This window comes from Melozone crissalis, unplaced genomic scaffold (assembly GCF_028551555.1).
Source record: "Melozone crissalis strain CALT ecotype California unplaced genomic scaffold, PUWL_Pcris_2 ptg000042l_1, whole genome shotgun sequence".
Lineage (NCBI taxonomy): Eukaryota > Metazoa > Chordata > Aves > Passeriformes > Passerellidae > Melozone > Melozone crissalis.
Genome location: NW_026535820.1, coordinates 63,050,063 through 63,067,322, shown reverse-complemented (window position 1 = coordinate 63,067,322; position 17,260 = coordinate 63,050,063). Strand labels below are relative to the sequence as shown.

Below are 17,260 nucleotides of genomic sequence, written 5' to 3'. Positions count from 1 at the left end.
TGTGCCCAGACTCCCCACATCTGTAGCACTGTCCTCCTTGGGGTTTGTTCTTTTTCTGCATTGCCGCAAGAACTTTGTTGACGTTTTCGTCCTGTTGATGGAGTAATTTCTCGAACATCTTCTCCAATGTCTTGCTCTCTGATTGCCCTTCTGAGCGTCCCTTTAGCTGTTCTTCCCATTCCTCTTTTAATTCATTTTTCACAATCGCTGCGACGTGCTGAGGTGTTCCCACCTTGCTGCATGCCTCCACCATCTCTGCCAAGGATGGCCGTCCTGGCATGGTGCTAATCACCCGTTGACAATCCGGGTTGGCATTGCCGAAAGCTAAACTCTCCAAGAGAGGCCTCTTCACTTCTTCGGTCGTCACCTGTCGATCCACGGCTTGCGTGAGTCGGTCGAATGGCTCTGTGGGACCTTGCCTGATGCAAGAGAACGGAACATCCGGAGCTCCTGTCAGTGTAATTTGTATGATTGCCAATCGCGCTGCTTCTTTGATGTCGTTTAACACTCTTCGTGGAAGCCGCGCTGCTTGTTCCCCTGGATTGTCATCTGGAGGATCCCCTGCTAATTGCCCTTCTGTGAGGTTCGCATTTGGCCCACCTTGATATCTGTTCCGCAACTCAGCAAGATATTTTCTCCACCTTTTTTCCCAGATAAGATTCTGTGTGTCAGTGAGGATCATCGCCACAATACTTCGAATATCACATGGTGTGAGATCATACATAGTGAATGTCCCTCTTAGTAGCTGTTTGAAGTATTGTGAGTTCAGCCCAAAAGTTTGAGCCGCCTTCCCTAAGTCTTTGAGTGTCTCATGACCCATCCTTTCCCACCTTGGATTCTGTCCCTGGGCATCATATGTCACTGGCATTGTCAAATCTCCTGATCCCGGGAATAAATGCTTTTCCTTTGCCAACGCTTTTCTGATTCGCTTCCAATCCATTGTCTTCACCGGCTCTTGAAATTCCTCTTCTTCAGACTCCATTGGGATTTGCATGAATAATGGTGTTGTGGACGTCATCGGTGATTCATCGTGTCTCATTTTTCGCCTTGAGGTTTTTGGCCTTGCTCCTAAATCCGAAAAGGAAACTCGAGGATCCTGTTGATATTTCTTTTTTACTGTATTGAATGAATGCAAGAAGCTTTTTGCTGCTTCTGCTGCTGATAGCATCCATGTTGGGACACCTTCCGATGCTGTGATCCTTATGACATCTTCCCCTTGTAGCTGTTCTTCATCTGAGCTTTCATCATCTTCATGAAATTCCGAAGTGGATGAATAATCCCTTTGTTGTGTTAACATTGTCTTCTTTGAAGTGCTTTTCTTTTTATATATTGTAGGAAAAAATTGCTGCATTGTTGCAGTCTCGCCACGAGATGGCGCTGTGGCTCCGCTGAACCGATCCGGCATGTCGTGCACTTTTGCCCTCCTGCCACTAGGTGGCGCTGTCACCGGCCTCCCTGGCTCGGATGATGGAGTGAGCTCGACTGCCCCATTTCCTCTTCCAGCCCGGCGTGCGGGCGATCTCATTTGAGACCGTGTTTGCTTGGCTTTTAATTCAGGTAAAAATGGGGCTTGAACACCAAAGCGTCTCCCGTGAAGGGAAGGAACTGGGACTCCGAGGGTTTCAGCCAGGGGCACCGAGTCTGGAGAAGGTGTGGGGCCCCTCCTCGTCCGGGACATCACAGGGAATCGGGCTCGCTGCCGCCCGCGTTCCATTCTCTGCGCATTCTCTGTGCTCTCCGAGCCGCTCCCTGTGTCTCCCAAGCTGACGTCACTCTCTCCCCCTCGTTCCACCCCCGAGGCATCCTCCCCTCGGTCTGTCCCTGTCTCTGCCTCCTCCTCCTCTGACACTGTGTTCACTCCTCCCTCGGGTGTGTCCAGCCCGCCTCCCGTCGGCATTCGGGCCCGACCCACAATCCGAGCCGACCTCCGCACCGGGTCTGACGTCACAACCGCGCGCCTCCTGCGTCTCGCCACGGTGGCCCTCTGGGGCTGCACGGTTTCCCCCAGTTCGCCGCCCACGTTCGCCGCCCCTGCGCTGGTATGTGACTCCGCACCCCGGATTTTGCGAGTCTCGCCCTCCGCGCGCGTCTCCTCATCTTCACCCGCGCTGCCCGCGTTTGCCGCCGCCGCCGTGTCGCCGCCTTGCTTTGTCGCCCCCCTGCGCCCTTCGCGAGAAAGCGCCCCCCCCCCGATCCCTTGTCTTCCTCCTGCTCCCCCCCCTTCCGCTCCTGACTCCTCTACACTCTCTGGGGTTTCAGGATGCTTTTGGGGTTTCTTGCATTTTTTGACCGGGAGGTTTAATATTATTTTCTGCTCTCTTTCCTCGAGAGCCCTTTCCCCCTGGCTTTTTGAAGCCAGAGCTAATTTTTTCCTGGAGCTTTGCTCCGCCCCCTCCTCTGAGGGTGCCGCAGTTTTTCCCTGCTTTTCCAGTCTTTTAGACTGCACTGAGATACCTTGTAACATAATTCTTGCTGGTGAGAGTAGCTTTAACGCTGTCTCATCTTTTTTCGTTCCTAAGACATACAGATGCCTATTAATTTCTTGCCAAAACCCCACTTCGAATAACAGGCATGTCTCTGCCAGTGGGTAGTTGAGTCTTGCCCATAATAATAACTGTTTTAATTCTTTCTTTGGGATCCCTTCTGTATATAATTCAGCCACACCTTGTAAGGCGGACAAGATTTCCTGTTGTTCCTGGGAGAGTGTGGCCCGAATATTTTTGTTTTGGCCTTCTTACCGAATCTGTCGTCAGAGTGGTCTGAAGGCTCCCGATCTCCGTCCAGCAGGTCACGAGAGATGGATCCAGAGGCGCCTTTCTGGTCCCAGTCCAGGCCGCTCTGCTACGAACTGTCTTCGGCAGAAGCTGAGAGATGGAATTCTCAGTGACTGCTGATTTTTGCAGATTCTCCTGGCCGTTTTTTCTTTTTCTTCTTTCTTTCTTCAGGCTTCTCTCCTCAGGAGTTATCAGTGCTGTCCTCTTGGCTCTCCAGCTCTTCAGGGCTTTTCCCCACCCCGAAAGGTTTGGTGGGAGATAGCCCACCCAGGGACGCCACTTGTCGGATTTTCGGCTGTTTAGATGGTCTGGAAAGGCCCAAGGTGGCCTTGGGCCGCCCGCGCTCCAAAGGACGAGAAGGGACTTTAGATCTTTTCTCGGTCTCGGTGTTTACTAAATGCTTATCTAAAAGATTTTCTCTTGGCCTGACAGAGTTCTGCTCAGCAGTCAGCCATGGGCACACACTGCGAGCCCCTGGGGCGGCCACTTATCTTTATACTCGGAGTTACGTATACAATATTTATCATTTTTCTCCAATACCTTTCACCCTTATTAACCAGTACACTTTTAGTAAGGTCCAATCCCAAAGTGCCAACATCACCACAGAAGATGGAGGCCAAGAAGAAGAAGGAGAAGGGCACGCCCCAATTCCTCCATCTTACTTCTCTAGACCCCCCTGTACAGAAATCTTAAACCCTGTATCTCACACTCCAATTAACTTATCCCTTCACCGTTCACCCCGGTGAAATCCTCCTATCCTCATACTGATGTCGTCTCCAGTGTAGGATCAAAGTCCAGCCACCAGACATTTCTGGCAACATTCCAGGACTCCCAAGCCCCCCAGGGGTGGTCTTGGTCACCCTGCACCCCAGTTCTGAGAGGCTGAGATCCCACAGGCTAGTAAAAGCACAGCCAGCACATCAAGGTCACTGATTATCTTTCTTGACTCGCCATCTCTGAGGTTGCATCTAGAGTATTTGTCCAGCTTTGAGTCCTTCTCAGCAGAAGAGAGATATTTAGAAGATATTTTGGAGAGATATTTAGGAGAAAGTTCAGCGCAGTGACAAACGAAAAAGTTTATGGGCTAGAGCTTATGACAATATTTAATTGCTTACTAAATAGTGTTTACTATTTATCTGGCTGATTTTTTAAAAATTTATTTGTGTTGTGTAAAAGAATACTAGACATATATACCTTTAACTTGTGTTCTGCTTTTAAACACAATATCTGAGGGGAAATAGATGTTGTATGAACTTATTTGCCACTTTGAAGACCGACACTATACCATCTAAAAAAATGTACAGATTTTATCTTAGGCTCCTGTTGCTAAGAAGGATCATTCTCATTATTTATTCACTTCAATGAGAAGGAATGTTGCTCAGCTATTTTATAGGCATTGTTCTTGAAAACCCATGAATCCGGTGATCGAGGCAACAAGAGCAGACTGTCTTGGTCCCTGATAGAAGGAATGCTACAGCTGTGTCTTCTCACAGCACATACCTGCCCCAGCCTCAGAGTCTTATATGATGAACACCATAGGGCTCATCAGCCCTGTTAATTGTGGTTGTCCTGGTGAGGTGTAGTGATAATTAGGATGTGTTGTGTAATATTGATAGCAGTGACATTGGGGAAGAACATGCCAGCTGTTGTCTTAATCTTTGTTTCTTATGACATCCTGAAGCACATCCTACTCTGGTCTTGACAGTGTAATAATCAAATTCAGAAATTATTAGCCTGTTTATTGGCCTCTGGAGGTGTGTAAAGAATTCCTCTGGGTAGTGTAGAACATTTGGCTGTGTAAATTGGGTTGTCAGGCCTTAGTTTTTAGGCTGACAGCAATTCATATGAAATCCAACCCTGGAACCAGCTGCCTTACTTCACTGAGATCCTACAGCACTGGCAGTAGCTCTGTGTGTCTCCCCAGTTTGCCTCTGCCTGTGGGTGGTGACCATATCCCTAGGGAGGGAAAAACTCTCTACTACCACTCCTCTGTTTGGCAGTAGAACTGTTCACATAGCTGCCAGTGAGCATCAGATGTGCTGGCAATGTTAGGAACTTGCTGAATACCTCTAAGCTCATCTACCAAGCTGAATACCTCTAAGCTCATCTTCCATCATGTTCAGATGGAAGTATTTTTCTACCAACAGATTTTGCTATCTGGACAAGGAACTGCAAGCACTTGTATTCGAGGGGGGAAAATATTAAAAAATCAGTCATGCACACTACAAATAATCTGATTTTCATGTTTCCATAAAAGCCAAGCAAAGCACCAAAATTTATTGCAAAACAAGCCATGATTTATATATAATGTTAAAACTTCATGTATAGTTTCCTTGGCAGTCTCACAAGAAGCCATGTCCTTCTGAGTATCACAGAGTAATTTTTATTCCCAGATAACTAAAGTCACTCTAACCTTAGAAGCATTCAGCATTTTGCATGTTCAGGTTCATATTAATGACCATTTAAAATTGTTTTAAATTCTGTCATGTAAAGCTTTTTAGCTTTTTCTTATCTGCACTGCAGTGTCTGTTATTGCTAGAAATATGGGAAAGGACAGCCAGCCAGGGCTTGACTATCTTGCATAATGCATAAATATTTACATGCCAGCTTTCACTAGAATGCTGACACTTGTGATAGGCTATCATTTCCATCAGCCACATAAATGAGGTGGTGAAGATAGAGCTTAATATTTTTTTTCTTTTTATGCACCTACTCTGTCTTGCTGTTTGAAATACACAGTTGAACAAATGCCAGATTAGCCATTAACTAAACCTAGTGTTATACTGGCTAGACTCTCACTTATGTCCTGTTCTGTAAAATGCTGTCTGCCAGCTGAAAACACATTAAAACAACAGGGTTTGCTTTACTGCAGACTAGCTGACAGTTGTAATTGAACATCAAGGAAGAAAAAATGAATATTTTGCCTTAAACCAAACCAGACCTTTCTGTTCTATATTCTTTACCAAGACTTCAGCTCCCAAATACAAAATGATTAGTTTCTTCTTTTGACATGCAGGCTTACTCCAAGTTGGTTGTTTGCATCACTGTGTCAACATTCATGGGGACTGATGACAGACTATGAAATCAGTTGTGGAAATAGCAAGGGAACAAGGTGGTTCTTGACAGGGAGGCAGCAAAACAATAGTAGCTTCTTATTGGAGATAGTAATTAAGTGTGTTACTTTGAATTTGCTGGTAATAATGCAAATATATTCAAAGTAACTTTGAGAGAAAAATTTCTAACTTTTAAAGCTTTCAGAAAAACCTACTCTTTTTCTTTCAGTCTCTATATTCTAAAATACAAAAGCAGCAGTTTCTAGTGATAATACTGAAATAACACTGCAAGTTTGCACTTGCAGTGCAAAACAGTTTATCCATTTCCATAAGCATGGTTGTTCTTCTCCCATTCTGAGCCCTTGGGAGGTGGAGTAAGCAGGAGAGTTATGAGACCTGAAGTTATCCAGTGCATGACCCCATAAGCAATTCAGGCACGTTGTTGTGCTAGCCTGCTTTGCCATGGGGTATATGATACTGGCTATTAAGATGTGATGTGGAAGGAACTCCATTTGGGTTTCGGTTTGTTCTTTGGGTTATTTTCCCCCTGCAGATTCATCATCCCCATCTGCTTCTCTCCTTCTGTGTTCGTTTGTAAAAATTACTTGGTGATAAATTTATCTAATAGGCACTGGTTTGGAGTTTTTCTGTAGATGTTCACATTCTTGCTTCTTTCATTATCCATTTGATTTCCAATTTTACAGACATGTCCACTGATTAATGCGGTGCTCCACTCATTATTTCCCATTTCCTGGGCTTTGATGTGATGTGAGATTGTGTATCTCTCCTAGGTGAGCTGGAGCTGGAGTATATCATCAGTAGCAGAAAATTTTCACCTTTCATTTGCAGTTTTCATTTTAGAATACACATTTTGCTTTAGAGACCCAAGATTCACCTCAGTGAGCAGAATAAAATGTTTATCTTCCCCATGGCCAAAGGCAAAATGTTAAAGTTTATGTTGATTCAACATTACAACACGCCGACTGCTTGAAGAGACATTCTTTGATTAAAAAGGCTACAACTTTTCACAAGAAAACATTTTGCACTACATCAGTAAGGATTTCAAAATACCTTTTGGAAAGAACACATGCAGAACTTCTTATGCTCAAATTTCACTACAAATGATGCAGCTGTAATTTAAACCTTATGAATTTTGAGTGCTGACAAGCCAGGAGATAATATTTTCCACTGCATGTTCTTCTTTCAGCTCCACTGATTTACACTTAATGTTGCTATTGTTTGTCTGTGTGAGACAAGGAAAATTACTCTGATTGGTTCCTTGCAGTTCAGAATGAGAAGGGAGATCCTTCCTCAGTTTCTGTGGTGCCTTGAGAAGGCTGACCTAGAACAGAGGCTAGACAGAGTTAAAGAATAAAGTATTTGTTAAAATGCTTTATTATTAAAATACCTTAATGGATACACCTTGGGCAGTACAAGAGCACCTTCTCAAGGCGTCATCTGCATTGGGTAGCTGTGATTTATGAAGTTGTAGTAGCAATGCCTGACCTTGTCTTTAGAGGCCTCTGTGGCCAACAATTGAGGGCTTTCATTTCTGAGTGAAGCCTGGGAGTGTAAACCTCTTGTAAAACTAGTTTTGATACCACTTTGAAAAAAGTTTCCTCTGTGTAACCCTGTTTTGAAAAATTTCAGCAATCCTAGAGCAGGCAGTTTCTCAAATTGCATAACTTACTTGCTTTAATTTGTATTTTTGCAGTGTCAGTAGGACATTTTTTAAAATGCTTAACAATTTTCTAATTATCTGCAGGTATGCTCAGCAGATCATACTAAATTATAGGAAGTGAAGTTTAGGCAAATTTTATTGAAAAATTTGCATGCAAAATATTGTGGTAAAAAATAAACTTAAGTGTCACTGAAGTAGATGGAAAAAGGTATTTTTGGCTTAGTAACATATTAGAAAATATTTTTTCTAATTTTATTGTAAGATTGTCAAATCTTTGAATACTTTAGGTTGAAAAGGACCTTAAAAATCATCTCAACCCCTCTACCACAGGCAGGGACACCTTTCACTAGACCAGGTTGCTCTGAGCCTCATTATCCTGGTCTGGAACACTTCCAGAGAACAGCTTCTCTGGGCAACCTGTTCAAGTTTGTCACCACCCTCACAGTAAAGAACTTCTTCCTAATAGCCAATACAGCCCTGGCCTCTGTCAGTTTGAAGTCATTCCCCTTGGTCCTGTCACTACATGCCCTGCTAAAAGGATCCTCTCCAGATTTCACAGAGCCCCCCTTCAGGCCCTGGGAGGTGCTGTGAGGGGTCTCTGCCGCTTCCCCATACTGAACCCCCCAGCCCTCTGAGCCTGTCTTCATAGGAAAGGTCTATGTTCCTCTTATGCTGGGGGCCCCAGAGGGCAGTGCTCAAAGATGCTGGCTTCTCTATCATGGCTGCATTATGATTAAGGGAGGAAGTATGCTTCCAGTCAGTAGACAATGAAACCAATGAAGGGAGTTTGAAAAGCTGGGTTTTTTCTACACCTCAAGTTCTTTAGTTTCCATTCATTCTGGATGCTGTGACATTATGAAAAATTAGGCACTGTGGATTCAGGTGCTGTATGTGTTGTAAAAAAAAAAAAAGTAATGGCACCTATCTCATGAAAAAGTTGGAGTTTAAATGTTGTAGGGATAAATACTTTCTGCTTTCAGGAACAGTGCATTTTGTGCAAATGTAGGAACTATGTGGGAAGTGTAAGACAGTTGAACCTTAACTATTCATTTGCTTATTTTCAAGAGCCTGGGTTTTGTAAATGATGTGGAAGAGAAGAGGGCTGCTGTCACTTAGCAACACTTTCTGGTTCAGGAACAAAATGTTTTGCTGTTGGAATCTATGCAGTGCTGCTACAAAACATTCCTGAGTAGGAGCAGGGGAGCTCTGTTCTGTAGAGCTTTGGTGCAATTGAAGTCAAGTGTTCCTGCTGCTGCATTTCTGAGATGTATTCATGCTGCTCTTCATGACCATTAAGATTTTTGTTGTCTACCTCATTGTTTGTCTGCTGTGACCATTAGCCAAGTAAACATTTCCAAACGACTTCAATAACACAAAATTATGTTTTATATTAATGGTACAAAATAATTTCTGCCTTAAATGATTTTTTCATACTGCACATTTCAGTATCAGTCATGTACAAACCTTCTGAGAGGTTTGCATTAGCATCCCTAGAGGAAAATAAGCCAAATGCTTCAATGTCTGAAGATTTCCTGACTTACTGCTGTTGAGTGATGATGGCATTTGGTAATGTAGCTCTTAATGAATGATAGCATGATGAGTGTAATTAGAATACGTCTTTCTTTTTTAAACACTCTGTTTTTGCTGAGATTAAAAAGACTGTCAAGCAATTCTTGAATGCAAAATGAAATTGGCTCTGTTTCTCATCAACCTGTTAGTTAATTCAGGAGGTTTCCAGAAGGTGAGCTGGGTCTGTATTTCCAGCAAGAAGCTGAGAACTGCCTCAGTTTTTCTGCATGCCTTTGGCTGAATATGCTTTTCAATGTACATATGCAAGTCTTTTGCCAGTGACTCTTTTTATTGCTAGTCCATGACAAGCAAAGAACTTTTCTCACATTCACACAGGTATGGTTTCAAAAATAGTTATTTTAAGTAATGTGCTTTCAAGCATGAAACTGCAAAACTATCACCTTTGCTTAGAAGATGAATCCAGCAATGCAAAAAGGAAGGTTACTTCCTATTTTCTTTGAACCATGCAAAAGGCAAAATTACAAACCTCATTATGGTTAGTTCTGGCTATAGGAGGAATGGGGATAATCTAGCACAGTGACTGGAAAAGCTCCCTGCTCTAGAATTCACTTGACTGTGAAAATTACCTTAAGGAACAAGAATGCTTCTCCAGTCCAAGTTCAAGTTTTGCTGTTGTTTTTTGAGGTGTGTAGATGGGACTAAATTAATGCAGGAACATTTATTCTGTAGTTCATTACAGTATCCATGTCCAGTTACACTGGGCTGGCTGCTTCCAACATGAATTTTTGATGTGCCTTTTGTTCTATGTTACAATCCTTGATATCCTTATGAGAACTGTGTTACATAGAGGTCCCTCAGACCTGGAGATATATCCATAGCTGTTTCTCTGGATTTGAGATGCCCTGACCTTTTATAGGAACCACAGGTGTGAGGGACAATTCCTGTGAGCCAACACAATGGCTGAAGGCTGAACTCTTGGCTTCTGAGCAACAAGAAGAGCAGCCTCACCTCTGTCTGGGATACCCATCCAATTCATTCCATACAGGAAGTTCTAACTGAGAATATTTTGATTATTTAAAAGGTGACTGATGAAAAGCTAAAAACTAAGATGGGAAATGTCACTGCTTCCTCATCAGTATACAAGGTCGTTGCTGACTTCAGTCTGATAATTTCTGCAAGGATAGGTTGATCTCATTCAGCATACCTGTTTTGCTTTCAGTGTGCCCATCCTGGTTTATTCTGACTGAGGGAGCACAGTTTGTGGTAATTTTGGTGCATATATAATAGGCAATTTGTGCGGTCGTAGGTGGAGGTATGGCTGGACTGCATCAAATTCAATGAAAAGGTTCCCAATGACTCCAAGGGACTTTAAGTTACACCCTGATCTGCCAAGTACTTTAATGTAGGCTTTAGTTCAAAATTTCAGGATCACTGCTATCACTGAAACTGTTCAAGAAGGTAAAGTTAAGCATGTACAGCATTTACAGGCTTTGCACTATTAAGACCTCTGGTTTTCTCCCTTTTTCTGTTTTCTCCCCTGCATGTATATATGCAGATAAACATTTCTTTCCCTAAATGTGAAAAATCCAAAATGTTCTTAGTGTACCTCTTTGTCAGTGAAGAAAGTGTACTTAAAATAGAGAATGCTAATTTATGCATAGTGAGTAGGTCAGTAAGATCTCAGTAGAAAGTATCACACTTTTCTAATGTAAAGAGCAATATACTATTTGGTGGGTGATATTGGCCTTCAGTTTCCTCCCTATAGTCCTGTCTTACGTCTGCTGTGCAGTCTGAAATGCACAGTCAGTGGTCATATCCACATTTGAAAGGCTACCTTTGACTCTGCATGCAGAGGGAACTGTATTACATTTCAGATTACCTTGTGAAAAGTAATGAATACTCTTGTATAACTACACAATTACCTTGTGAAAAGTAATGAATCAGTGTTGATTTTTAACTTGTTTGAAATGTCCATTCTTATGTAGTGTAGCTTGAAAGGAGATTAAATTAAGAATGTCTTTTGCTTTCCAATTAGCTGAAAATATGGCTTTTTATTTTTGTCTGTAATAATAATGACATTGTAGTAATATGCTCAGCTATCTTGAAATTTTCAGTTACTGTAAAAACATTATACTTGCATTGTTGGGAGTTTGTTTTCTACTATTATTTTTCCTGTAATTCAGCTTGATTGATCAAGTTAAATTAGTTGGAATTGAAATGTTATTTCATGCCAGTACTATTCTCTGTGAGCTTTCAGTGAGTTTCTGGGCACAGTTCAGTAATGCTGTGTTTATATTCTATGTTGCTCAGATTTAACTCTTCAAAAATTTGCATCCACATCTATTTGAGATAGATAAGATGAAATGAATCTAGCTAGCACAGCACTTTAGGAAATCACTGTCCCTCAAATGTCCATTGTGCTTCCATGCCAAAGATTGCTTCCACAGAGTGAAACCAGTTAAAGCATTGGGATGCATATGTTTACAGCATGGCATAAAGCTTACTTCTGCAGTCCAGAACGAGCCACCATACTAAAGCCATGCAGGCAAGAGCATACATTCACTTCTGCTTGTACCCACTACCAAAAAGCTGGAATTGTAATGTCTTGGATTACTCCAACAGTTAACTGAGAAAGTATGTGTTGACTTTTCTCATCTTCTCTTCATTTAGTGTGTGCAATGCCATGGCAAGCAGATGTCATTAAGTAAAGCCAAACACATTTTTAGTTAGTGGTGTCTGGTGCATGTAATTTGTCCCACCCTCTCCTGTTTCTGGTCAGAATTCAAAGCTGCTAATTTCCTTAGCAGAATGAAAGAAAATTAGTAGATAACATGTCTAAGAGTAGCAGGTAACTTCTGAGAATTTATGGATTTACATATTCTTTGCTATTTTTATGTGCTGCAAGTTATGAAGGTTGGATCAAGTTTGCTTTGGATGGTGCCTTCTTTGAAGGTTTCTGTAAAGTCTTGGCTTGTTAAAGTTTTATTTTAGTGGCAATAAGGCCAGTTTGATGGTACTAGATGAAAGTGAGTCAGAAGGGCTTGAATAAAAAACACATAGAAATGACTGTACTTCAAAAATCACTTATGGAGCCACTGTTTACCTGGTTGTGTACCCAAGTAGTAATTCCATATTCTGTGAATTATTGCAACACAATAACTTGTTCATTTTGCAGCTGTGCCAATAGGGCATTGTGCACTGGCATAATAAAGTTGTGTGATGTTGCTACTTAGATATCAAAGGAAAATCAAGATGTTTCATCAAGAGGCATCAATAAATTCTTGATCTTACTGAACTGGCTCTTATTAATACCTTGAAGGTGATGAGAGATTTCTTTTGAAATATTATGATTAGTGAGGAAAAGAAATTTTTAGAAGACAACTTCTCTGTTGCAGATAGCTGCTTGCATAAAGGAACCACTGAGGACAGTAAAATTCCAGTTTTGATTAGGAGATATAATCTATTGCTTGTTTGCTTTTGATTTAGAGTCTGATGAGGCTAGGTGGGAGGCAGACACCTTGTCACTCCTGTGGGATTTTTTCACTTTATTTTCATTCATACCTCAGCTCAAGTATGTAAGTAATCTTGGCAGGTGGGAGCATTGGTGGACTGAATAGTCAGGTGAAAAAAAGCTGAAACTGGAAGGCAAATGACAAAGACCAGATAATTTGTGCACCCATCTCCCAGGCTGTCATGAGATGATGCTGCCGGCATCTTTATCCATAGTGAGTTTCTGATAACTCTTCTACAAGGTGAGGCAAGATCTTGTTTCTTCCGGCTGCTGGTTGAATTCTGTGTAGGAAAAAAATGCTGCCAAATGGCCAGCAAAACCTAACCAAGGCACTGTACACAGGGATCTGTGGGAAGGGAATGATGTCTTGGAAGTGACCAATGGTAGCTCTACCTCATTTCTCTAACCACTTTTCTGTGTATTCAAAGAAGACAAGACTGATGGTCATGGCATGGCCTGGTCCACAGGTAAAATGCTTCTGGGGGAACAGCTTACAGGCTTTTAATACATGATATTTTCTTGTGACAGGACTTTATAAACAAGTATGTACTAGATACTAGAAAGTCAGAGAACCTGGAATATATGGAACAGAGGAAGCTATTTCTGTATCAATTAAATTTAGCTCATTCCAATTGTTTTGAGTGTAGTAAAATGGATTAAACTCTATGTAATAAATTAAAATCTCACCAACACATTTTGGAAATGAAGAATAAAATGGCATTATGGGGTGTAAGTACAGGAGCATAATTTGCTGTCCATGCAGACAAAGCTCAAATTAGCATACTTACTCCTCAGTAATGATGTAATTGTGAATTTGATGTCTGTCATGTTTCAGAATTGCACGGAGCATTCTGATTTAAAATACCCCCTAATGCTTCTGCTTTTCCTTTCACCAGAGACCAGCAGAAACTGTAGATGAAGAAGAAAATGTAGAAGAGGAAGATGACAGGGGAGAGGAGGCATATAAAGGAGAATATCCAGAAGTGAATGGAGAGGAAAGTGGGGAAACTGTTAAAGAAAAAATTGAAGTGGAAAAAAATGAAAATAAATTAAATGAAAATTATGAAGATGAAGCAGGAGAAACAGAGAATGTTGACCAAGCAGAGAAAAAGGAACTTATCCATTTAAATGGCAAAAACAATGAAGGAAATGTTGAGGGAATGGAGCATTTGAACTACCAAGGTGATCTTCAGCCTGAAGAAGAAATAAAAGAGGATTCTGGTAGTCAGAACCAGGTGAGTGTTTATTCTTCCAAACTTTCTTATGGTATTGTTCCTTATTCATCTCAGCCTTATGGTTCTTATCTGCTCTCTAAGTAGTGAGTTTCTGATAAAGTCCTGAGACCATTTTTGAGAACTTTGGTTTGTGGTAAAGTTGTTTTTCATCTGTATAGATCAGCTAAATCAGTATTTACATTATATGCCCTCTGACTGAGAGAGCAGATGTTTCTCAATATTTAATGAATCTGCATCTCCTACTTTCCTTAGAATGCTGAATTTTGAAAAAAAAGTAATGAAAAAAAATTCTTGCAGTTTCCAGAAAAGCAGAATCATTATATATTTCTACACTACTTTGTCTTCTAGGACAGAGCAGAAAGGTGTGTTCATGACACCAGTGCCTCATTATTTTGATGAATTGACTTCCACAAAAGTTACATTTCATAAAGAGCTTTTGCCATTGTTTTGTGGAAGTTTCATCTCTTTTTCTTAGAAATTGAAAAATACAGTGGATATGAACAAGATCCTTCAAAGAAAGGAGCTTTAGTCAGTTTAAAAGCAAATATCCAGTAATTTAGGATACCTGGTAACATACTGTTGGCTTAGATGGAGGGATGCAGCCCACATAAATAAGGAGAACTCCCCTGACTGCCAGATGAACTGACCAGCTCACAGAGTGTGGGAAACAAAATGTTTTGTTTGATGGGGAGAATCCAGGTCTGGGAAGAGTGGGATTCATGAGTGTCAGTAGCAGAGCAAATTGCTGCACATTCCCTGCCTACAGGCTGCTGAAAAAGTGTTTCTTCCTCTGCTTTCTGTGACACTGGGAGTGGTTTCTTGAACTTTGCAACTGGACTTTCTTCTGTTCCTGCATGACACACAAGAATATTTTTCAGCTGAGAGAGTTGAGTAACATGACATTTTCTTGGGCTCTGAATTTATTCTGTGCTTCATATATTTGAAACTTTTTTTTGTTTTAGATAAGCTGAAGTTATTTATGGAAAGGGAGAAAGTGAATGAGCATTCACTTTAAATGCATATGTGGGTAACTGGATGCTTGTTGAAAGAACTGTAGGGGGGAACTTCTAATGTGAGTGCTTTCTCCTTTGGAAGATATATAAGTATAAAATAAATGAAAAATTTAACATGCTCACCCTTGGAAATTTTAACATGCTCCCTCATGTTTTTCACATTAAGAATATCTTGTGGAAATTTTAATATGAGGTGCTGAATGCTGTATTGAAATGAAGTGAAATCTTTGGTACCCGATGACGGTAACAGTGCCTGTCCTTTTTCCTGAGGTTGATCCTGGTCTTGAAAAAGCATCCACAAGTCCAAGGGTGACAATCACCAGCCCACAAGAAAGTGAAAAGAACGACCAGAGCAATGACTGTGCAGCAGTTGCATAAAGAAGAAAAACATCATGAGCAGAAAATGAAAAAGGATAACACTTCAAATATAAAGCATGTAATTTTTTGTGATTGCTAAGGAAGGAGGGTTGAGTAATGAGTGGAGAGATAATGATGCTCTATGGACTGATGAAAAACAAGCATTTATGTCTACTAGAAGAGCATAGAATTATTTTTTCAGGGTAAGATTTTCTGATAGGATTAAGGGGGGGGGAAATACAAGAGAACTTTATAGTAGTATTAGAAATAAATGAACTCTTCTGTGGTATCAGATAGTTAGCAGCAATAGACAAACCACAAAAATTACACTGTTCCAGGGAAAGGAAAAGAGACCCACCCAGATTCAATGTCAAAACTTCTTTGTCAATTTGTTCATGAAAAGAAACTATTTTTCACCTTTTAACTAAGGCGTGTATTTTTTCCTCTAAAATTCCACATGATAGGTATAATTTCCAGGTATAACATTAGGATAGAACTAGAATATGTTCCTCACCTAATGGATTTATGCTTACAGAAAATGGTTTACTATAGTGAGGGACCAGTTCAATGTTACTAAATAGTCTATTTTCAGTGCATTAATTAGAATTATTAGGTTTTGCATGCATAAACAGCACTTTTTTAGCACTATGAATACATGTGGAGAGCTTGCAATACTGCAGCTTGTTTCCATTTAAAACAGAAAATTTTGTTGATTGTCCTGCACTGATTCACTAATAGTGAATTATTGTCATCATGAACAAAAAATGAAGAGTACATAGTATATTAGTTTTAAATTTTGAATTTGGATGGATTTGTAATTCAGTGAAAGAGAAGCTTAATTTCTTAATGAAATAAAAAAACCCCACACGCCTGGATTCGGACTGAAATTTCCATGAAACCATTGCTGTTGTTGGAGCCATTTTAATATGTGAGACATCAGGATGAACCCACCTGGCTTTCTGTAAAAGTCAGGAACAATTATTGCATTTATGAACTATTTGCATAGCCTTAATGGTTGGAAGTGTGTCATCATCCTTTTGAGCAAGCTGTCTCCTGATAGGCTGTGGCTTAATATGCTTTAGTGAATAAGGCATTGATCCACAGTATTAATTCTCTTAATGACATTGATTCCATTGCTCTTATCATTTCTCTGTTAGTAATGGGAATAATTTGTAGTTCGTAGAAATACAGCCGTGAGCATAATTTTATTAATTATAGAAAAGAAATAGTGGATTTCCTTATCATTAATGTGAGTAAATTATTACTACAAGAAACTCGATGTCATTTTTGTTGATTTCATGCCATTAAGACAAGAATTACATTTATGAACAAATTGAAGTTGAAGCACTGTTTAAGGAATGTGAAGAGCCACTTGTCATAACTGAAACTCAAACAAACATCTTCCCTTTTTCTACTAGTCATTAAGTATATTTTTCCAATGTAATAGAAATTTGTGGAGATCCTTCAGCATATTTCTGTGCTTTGGCAATGTAGGTATAAAAGACATGTTAAAAAATGTATGAACAAGGTTAGAACAGTTTGCCCTGTCACATCTCTGAATTGTCTGTGAAACCTTGAAACCTTCTGTCTGTGAAACCTGTAGCTTCTGTTGAGCTGTCTGACAAAGATCGAAGGGAATATTGCATTTGTGATCAGTTCAATTTAAGCTCCCTCATTTAGACAAGCTCTTAAGCAAATGAGGAGCATGCTTCTCTCTTTTTTTTTTTTTTTTTTTGTGATAGCAATTAAGCCTATGCTCAAATATATTTGATTTCTCTGGGACTTAAAAATACATTTATAGTTAAGCAGATGTAAAAACTAACCAACTCTTCCCCCCGCCCCCCCCACCAAAAGCCTGAAAGAGAATGGATAAAATAACTGTGGGTGATAGTGAGGTAAAATGACACAGGCACAGGTGCCTTTATTGTTGGTTTCTACTTATAGCTTCTGAGTGCCAGTAGTTTCTATCATTTCTTTCCTTTTCCCAAAAGTTCGGTATTTTCCATGCATAAAAGACTAACAGATATCAATAAGAATAATTTAAAGGATTAAACTAAATTCTAGGGAAATGTAATGTTATCATTTTTCTTCATAGGAACAGGAAAT

The 17,260-nt window shown here is 40.5% G+C and overlaps 1 protein-coding gene across 1 annotated transcript in view; it reads left to right on the top strand.

Annotated features, from left to right (window-relative positions):
- DCDC2 (doublecortin domain containing 2) overlaps positions 1–15,175 on the top strand; it is a 59,930-nt gene extending 44,755 nt beyond the window's left edge. Inside the window, exons 10-11 of the mRNA XM_054285270.1 lie at positions 13,446–13,784; positions 15,068–15,175. Of these exons, the coding sequence (XP_054141245.1) occupies positions 13,446–13,784; positions 15,068–15,175 (447 nt within the window). The remainder of the gene's footprint in view (positions 1–13,445; positions 13,785–15,067) is intronic.
- Positions 15,176–17,260: the final 2,085 nt, after the last annotated feature.